The sequence below is a fragment of the Nilaparvata lugens genome, chromosome 3 (assembly GCF_014356525.2).
Source record: "Nilaparvata lugens isolate BPH chromosome 3, ASM1435652v1, whole genome shotgun sequence".
Taxonomy (NCBI): Eukaryota; Metazoa; Arthropoda; class Insecta; order Hemiptera; family Delphacidae; genus Nilaparvata; species Nilaparvata lugens.
In genome coordinates, this window is record NC_052506.1 from 68034555 (window position 1) to 68041990 (window position 7436).

Sequence of the window (7436 nt, forward strand, 5' to 3'; positions counted from 1 at the left end):
TTTGAATTCCCTCGAAAGCAACGTGTTGCATCCGGAAAGAATTCTCAAAGAAAATCTGGAAAATCAGTTGGAATTCTCCTGTTTGTTCCACCTTGCTCTTTCAAAATGTTCTTGGAGAGTAGGCTACCACTTTGCCAACCTAAGGGTACGAGCAAAACGGTCAGGTCGATGTTTATCTTTTAGTGTAGGTCGTGTTCGCGATCGACCTTCATGTGACACAAACACATTGTAAAGATTGAGAATAAAGAGAACGGTCAAGTCTCGATCGAGTTTCAGCACGATGACATCCAAATGTTTTCATCATTGCCAGCTGATTAAATCTGGAAAATCAGTTAAAAATCTTCTGTTCGTCCCAACTTGCTCTATCAAAATTTTCTTCTTGGTGGGTAGGCTACCGCTTTGCCAACCTAAGGGTACGAACAGAACAATCAGATTTTCCAGATGATAGTGGCATCCATCGAAACCGAAAGCCAAGCTGTGACCCACTCGTTCTGTTCGCACCTTTACATCGTCTTCACAAGCTGACCTTTCGTGCATAAACTGTCTACAGATCCGCATCCGTGGATGGGGATTGCGATTCTGTTTGGAACTGATTTCCAGAGGCGGCAGGGCAGCCAATCTGAGAGTCAAGCCACACGAGTGGTCTTTTCAGTCGGTGCGACAGACAGGAAGCTTTATTTTTGTCTGATTGGGTTGGCGTATCGAATGAGCTTCCCGTCAGCCAATCGGAGAGCTTTCTGTCTTTTTGCCGACTGGAAAGACGACGTGTGGATGGCCCTGACGGTCTCTTCACTTTATAGATGACTTTTCTATCGACACGGATGGGAATAGACAGATTACCCAACAGCTTGATGAACGCACAAATGATGGGGATTAGAAAGCGTGAAAGCCCAAGGAAGAGGTGGTTAAGGGATGTGGAGGAGGACTCGCGCATCATGGGAGTGCGGTCGTGGAGGAGAAAGGCAGAAGACAGAGAAACATGGAGGCAAATTGTGAGGGAGGCCAAGGTCCACACACCGGACTGTAGAGCCAGCGAAAGTAAAGTTTCTATCTATACTGAACTGTTTATAGTTATTGTTTATGTGATCAGGTTTGAAAAAATGGAATTGAATTTGGCCCAGTCGGTCTCTTCACTCCCGTGGCTGTTGTTGGATCTGCTATCGGGAGCTGCCCCTGGCGATGGGGTACGCCCGCCACCGTAGGGTGGAGGGTACTGGGGAAATAAAATACCCAGAGTTGACAAAAACCAATAAATCGGTCAACGGTCTCAAAGGCGGATGAGGAGAGATCCCAACGGCGGAGAGGGCGGAAGAGCCACAGGGCACTCACTTGCCCTAGGGTGGAGAAATCGACTCTAAAGGCGGAAGAACCCATCAAAGGGTCAACGGCATATGGATGCAGAAGGCAAGGTGAAACCACTGCATTAAAGACCATTATTGGTATTCTTTGTACAATCAGTACAGCAATCATGGATGGGTTTAAAACGAAATATTCCGGGGGTAAAAGCTCCCCAATCGGATCTCCGGGGGGAGCAGTGGCGAACCAGAACATGAAAGCAAGACTGAAGAGTGTGAAGATCGGAACGTGGAATGCAAGAAGCCTCTTTGCATCGGGAAAGTTGGACAATGTGATGAAGGAAATGTCAAGACTCAGCATAAACATTCTGGGAATAAGCGATGTCAGATGGCCAGGCAGTGGTAAGTGTAGAACGAATAATGGAGTTTTCTATTACTCAGGAATAGATGACCCAAATCATCGGTATGGAGTGGGAGTAATTATAGATAAGGCTACCAATGCATCGGTTCAGAGTTTTACACCATATTCAGAAAGAGTCATGATGTTACAAATAAAAACATGCACAGGACACCTGAACATCATACAAATATATGCACCAACTGCAGACTCGGAGGAAGTAGAAGTCAAGGAGTTCTATGCGGAACTGGAAACAATAATTGCAAGCACTAAGAAAAGTGATGTAACTATAGTAATGGGAGATTTTAATGCTAAAGTAGGCAAAGATAAGGTAGAAGCACAAACAGGGGGTTTTGGACTGGGTGAGAGAAATGAGAGAGGTGAACGCCTAATACAATTTTGTCAGGAGAAGGATCTAATGGTAGCAAACACCTACTTCAAGCTTCCATATCGTAGATTGTACACCTGGAAATCTCCTGCTGATAATCCAGAAAATATCATCAGAAATCAAATTGACTATATCCTCATCAATAATAGATATAGGAATGCAGTCACATCTACAAAAACCTATCCTGGGGCTGATATCAATTCAGATCACAACCCTGTAGTAGCTAAGTTGCATATTAAAATGAAAAAGATTACAAAACGACCAAGAAATTACATAGACGCAAGACTTCTCAAAAACCCAAAAATCTGTGACATTGTGAAGTATGAGGTGAACAAAGCCATGAGAGAGTTTAATGTATCACAGGTAGACAATGTAGAAGGAAAGTGGGATGAGGTACAAGTGACCTTAAGAGAAATAGCGACGAGTCACCTGGTAGATAAGGAACCCCAAAGGAAGAAGAAAGCATGGATGACATCTGAAATTCTGGATCTTATGGAAGAAAGAAGGAAGAGCAAGGGAAAGGAGAAAGAATATAGAGAACTACAGAAGAGAATTCAAAAGAGGATAAGAGAGGCTAAGGAAGAGTATCTGACATTGCAATGTGAAGAAATAGAAGTATTGGAAAAGAATTTTGACAGCTTCCATGTGCATAAGAAGGTTAAAGAAATGGCTGGATGTCGTAAAAGCAGAGCGAGTACAAATATAATAAAGAATAAGGACGGGAGTATTATAACTGATGTGAAGGAAAAACTAATGAGATGGAAAGCATATCTCTCAGAGCTTTTCCAAGACGAAAGACCAGTAAGACCAGTTGTAAAGAGAGGGGAAGTACATTTGAAGATATTGAGATCTGAAGTGGAATATGCTCTAAAAGTGATGAAAGCAGGTAGAGTTGCAGGTCCAGATCAGATCCCCATAGAGATCATCAAGCTCTTTGATGAAGATGTAATTGATATTCTTGTGAACCTCTTTAATTATATTTATGAGAAGGGAGAAATCCCCACACAATGGTTGATCTCCACTTTTGTACTCATTCCTAAGAAACCTAACCCAAGGGAGTGCTCTGATTATAGATCTATTGCGCTTATGAGCCATACCCTAAAGTTGTTTCTAAAAATTATACACAAAAGGATATATAGAAAGGGATAGCAAGGATATATAGGGAAGGGATAAGCAATACCCAATTTGGGTTTCGAGAAGGGCTCGGAACAAGAGAGGCTCTCTTTGGGGTGAATGTGCTTTTCCAGAGATGCCTAGACATGAATCAAGACGTTTATGCCTGTTTTATAGATTTTGAAAAGGCATTTGACAAGGTAAGGCATGGAGTGATGTACAGGTTGCTTGACAACAAGGGAATTGATGCAGGCGATATAAGAATAATCAGCAATCTTTATTGGGGTCAGAAGGCGGCTGCAAGAATAGAGAATCAATTGACCGAGGAAATCGAGATCCGCCGAGGGGTAAGACAGGGCTGTATTTTGTCTCCACTCCTTTTTAATGTCTACAGCGAAGCTATCTTCAATGAAGTCTTGGAGGAGGAGTTGGCGGGCATAATTATAAATGGAGAAGCCATAAATAATATAAGGTATGCTGATGACACTGTCTTGTTGACAAGCAATATGGAGGATATGCAAAGATTGATCCAAAAATTGCATGACAGATGTGGTGAATTTGGTTTGAAATTGAATCTGAAGAAAACCAAATTAATGGTGGTCAGGAAAGCCTTGAATAGACAAATTCAGACAAACCTAATGGTGGACGGTACAGTCATAGAGAGGGTCCATAAGTATAGATATCTGGGGACGTGGGTAGAGGAAAGTGGGGATTCGACGGGAGAGATAAGAAAAAGGATTGAGATGGCCAGATCGACATTTGTAAAAATGGAAAAACTGTTCACGAGCCGGGACATAAATATAGAATTGAAAATGAGGATGTTACGCTGTTACGTGTTTTCCACTCTCTTGTATGGGATGGAATCATGGACCCTCAAAAAGAGCCATATGGATAAGCTGGAAGCCTTTGAGATGTGGTGCTACCGCAGGATGTGGCGGATTCCATGGACGGATAGAGTCACGAACATGGAAGTCCTAGGGAGAATGAAGAAACAATGTGAAATTGTTTACACCATAAAAAAGAGAAAACTCCTGTATCTTGGACATCTTATGAGAAGCCACAAATATATAACTCTCCAGAATATAGTCCAAGGAAAAATCAGTGGAAAAAGGAGTGTTGGAAGGCGACGTGTTTCCTGGCTTAAAAATTTGAGGGATTGGTTTGACTGCAGCAGCAAAGACTTGTTCCGAGCGGCAGTGAATAAGATCCGGATTGCTGTGCTGATAGCGAACCTCCGATAGGAGACGCACTAGAAGAAGAAGAGGTCTCTTCACTATATAGACACGACTTTTCTATTTCGTTTAGCTCGTATAGCTCGTTTTTGTGGATTGGAATGAACAAAAATTAGAATTGAATTAATTTGGTTACTCACTGGTACACACTCCCTCGGCGTTATCGGACTGCAGGTCGGTGACGACACACTCGAGGCCAGCGGCGCATGCGCCGTAGAAGCCGTACGGTCCGCCGCACGGCTCGCCTTCGGTGCGTGCACATACGCGACAACAGCCGCACGAGTCCCAGACGGTGCCGGCACCCGGGGGACACTCCGAGTCTCGCACCTCCTCGCACTCCGACGGCGAGCATACGCACGAGAAGCAGAACGAGCCCGGGAATAGGACCAGCAGCAGCAGCAGAGGCCAACGGAGGCAACTAGTTGCGGTCGTCACGGCACACATCGTACCTGCACTACGGTCACCACCTTCTATAACTATGCTCACTGTATTTAGGCCTCACCACTCGATAAAACCCCACACAGGTCCACGTTTATTTGATTCATATTTGGTAGTTTAACACACTATCACAATTCAGAACAGTTGATCAATCCTAATGATACAATTCTGAATCTTGATTCAAAATTCTGATCAGTTAGTCAATTGACATGAGTCCAGATTTCAATTTGCTATATTAGAATGTCTTTCTGCCCTTCAATATAGAAAATTAGAATGTGAATCAGTTTTTCACATCTGAAACGATGTTATTTTGTACCGTCGTTATTAATAGAGTATGGCACTATTGAAGTTTTGTTTTTTGATTGAAGCGATTATTTGGCTTATTTTCAAAATTTCTCCTACGTTAACTTAATGCTGTGTAGGATCCACAAATGTATTGATTTGTCAGAATTGCGTGATATAATATTCTCCACTGAATCTTAAATCTTACCCTTTCATGGAAATCATGAAGGGATTTCCTTCGACATGCACGGAAAAGTTCACTTAAATAAAATTATTTTAATGAAAAAGTTTCAAATCTCTATTTGAATGTTTACTCAGCCTGTAGTACAATTAATTTATATTAGAAACTTCTGCAAGTGAAATAAGAAGATGACAGGGCGAGGGATACGGCAGAAGCAGAAGAGACTCACCGACGACAGACAGTACCTACCAAACAGGGGATTAGTCCACTAATTGACCGGCTAAGGTTAATTGTTCGTCAACAGTGTTATTGCACTGCAATTAGCAACTGGAGAGTGCACATCCACTTTTCTACTCAAATAGTATGCTTACTTTTCAATTAATACGCTTTTCGTAGGTTCACATGCTTCACTAGTGGCCCGCAACTGAGTGACAGAGAAACAGAAAACAACTTTTTTCATCTAAAGTTGTGACTCACGCACGCGAAGCACTCGACCTTGCCTCGAACTGTCTCACTGCGAAATTAGCGCGAAAAAAACGGCTGAGTCATCGTTTTCGGTAACTGGTTGGCGCGTCGCTTTTTGCAACGACAGTTGATGCAAATGAACGAACGAACGTTTGTGCTCGCAATAAAGCTAATTTGATTAATGAATTTTGTCGACGATGAACTTCCGTTTTAGAGCGTGTTTCTCAGCTCCTTTATTTGAGAGCGCCACCTGTGAACAGATCAGAGATGAATGAATGATTTATCAATCAATTTTGATAGAATTGTGTCAACTTCATCGAGTTAAAGTGAGTAAATTCATAGGCATATTGTTGGATCAGTATACTAATTGTAGATCATACTTGAGGGGATAGTGAAGATTATACAATTGTAACATAACATCGTAGAGTATTCTTATCCCAGGGTTGGTTCACGAGATGTTGGTTACATCTTGTATCAATGGTGAATCAATCATTCTAGAAGGGTTCCAGGTTCTAGGTGATTCAAAGATCAGAGAGAAGGTATAGGATAATAAACAGACATTCCTCAAAACATCATAATATATCATCAAACATCATAAAGGGAATCCGGAATCGGTGACATGATTGATATCTGTGACCCAAGCTTCGGATCATAGCATGTGATGCCTCTGTCTTCACTGAAATCACGAAGACAATATTATTATATAATTTCATTGTCAGGTCTCAGGTGGAAGAGTGGTAGCACATAATGTGTGCCATCTGACATCCTTCGGTGCTTTGTAATCATCTACTGGTTGATATCCTGAAGCCTGGGGGATAACTTAAAAGATCTTCAAACAACTACATATCTCTTTTTTAATATCCCGCATGTTGCTGTATATCATGATATTCACATTACTCCTCATCCTCAACTAAGGAATGAAAACAAGAAAGTGCTGGCGAAATAATATACTATCGGAAAACATTCTGGGTGGCGAGAAATTGAATTACTTTTCCATTATTTTTTGCCACTAACACCTTGCCGACTGTATCTGAAAGAAGATAGACTGCTACAAGCAAAAGAAGTTATTTTTCTAATATCACGTTGCATTTTTTATGGGAGCTATCTCGGGTATTTCTCTTCTTCAAGTTTTTTTTATGAATAAGATCAACAAAGAAACTCATCAGAAAGTAAGCAGTAGCGGAATCTCGGCTGAGTCCTTTCTCTTCAATTTTTCAAAGTACATCTCTCTCAAAATGTAACAGAGTTGTTGCCATCATTATCCAGCAGCAACTAGAGTGGCAATAACAAAGATTCCTTCATTATTCAACTAAAAACTGGAAACAAAGGTTGCAGCTTTCGTTTTTCAGGAATATTGTGTTGATGCGGATCCATTTCTTACAGACTAGTCCAGTTAACCTACAAGGCTACATAATATCAGGAATGATTTATAATAACATTTATTAGTAATTCATCATCTGACGTGAAAAACTACCAAGTTGTAATCAAAGATATGTAAATTGATCATGCTGATGATGGGACTTGAATTCAAGTTGAATTCGATTAAATTTAAGATAAAATTTTCCTTGACATGATGAAAATCTGACAGTAGGCTTACTTCAATTTTACGAATTATTAAATATTTAAGTATCCATTTCATCTGTGA

At 41.2% G+C, this 7436-nt stretch overlaps 2 protein-coding genes across 2 annotated transcripts; one reads left to right on the forward strand and one right to left on the reverse strand.

Annotated features, from left to right (window-relative positions):
• The first annotated feature begins 1468 nt into the window (after window positions 1-1468).
• LOC120350273 (craniofacial development protein 2-like) lies at window positions 1469-4397 on the forward strand. The gene is made up of 3 exons (XM_039422870.1): window positions 1469-2759; window positions 3371-3540; window positions 4365-4397. Exons 1-3 carry the CDS (start codon window positions 1469-1471, stop codon window positions 4395-4397), a joined length of 1494 nt encoding a protein of 497 aa, XP_039278804.1.
• Window positions 4398-4557: 160 nt separating this feature from the next.
• Window positions 4558-4869, reverse strand: LOC111049030 (venom protein 302). The gene has a single exon (XM_022335020.1). The coding sequence runs from the start codon at window positions 4867-4869 to the stop codon at window positions 4558-4560; it is 312 nt and encodes a 103-aa protein (XP_022190712.1).
• Between the last annotated feature and the right edge of the window lie 2567 nt (window positions 4870-7436).

Excerpts from the sequence above, each read along its gene's own strand:
- LOC120350273 (XM_039422870.1), top strand. The coding sequence starts at position 1,469 with ATGGATGGGTTTAAAACGAAATATTCCGGGGGTAAAAGCTCCCCAATC. Across the intron at positions 2,760-3,370 it reads TAAAGAAATGGCTGGATGTC|ATTTTGAAAAGGCATTTGAC; the intron begins GTAAAAGCAGAG and ends CCTGTTTTATAG. Across the intron at positions 3,541-4,364 it reads AAATCGAGATCCGCCGAGGG|CAGCAAAGACTTGTTCCGAG; the intron begins GTAAGACAGGGC and ends GTTTGACTGCAG.
- LOC111049030 (XM_022335020.1), bottom strand. The coding sequence starts at position 4,869 with ATGTGTGCCGTGACGACCGCAACTAGTTGCCTCCGTTGGCCTCTGCTG.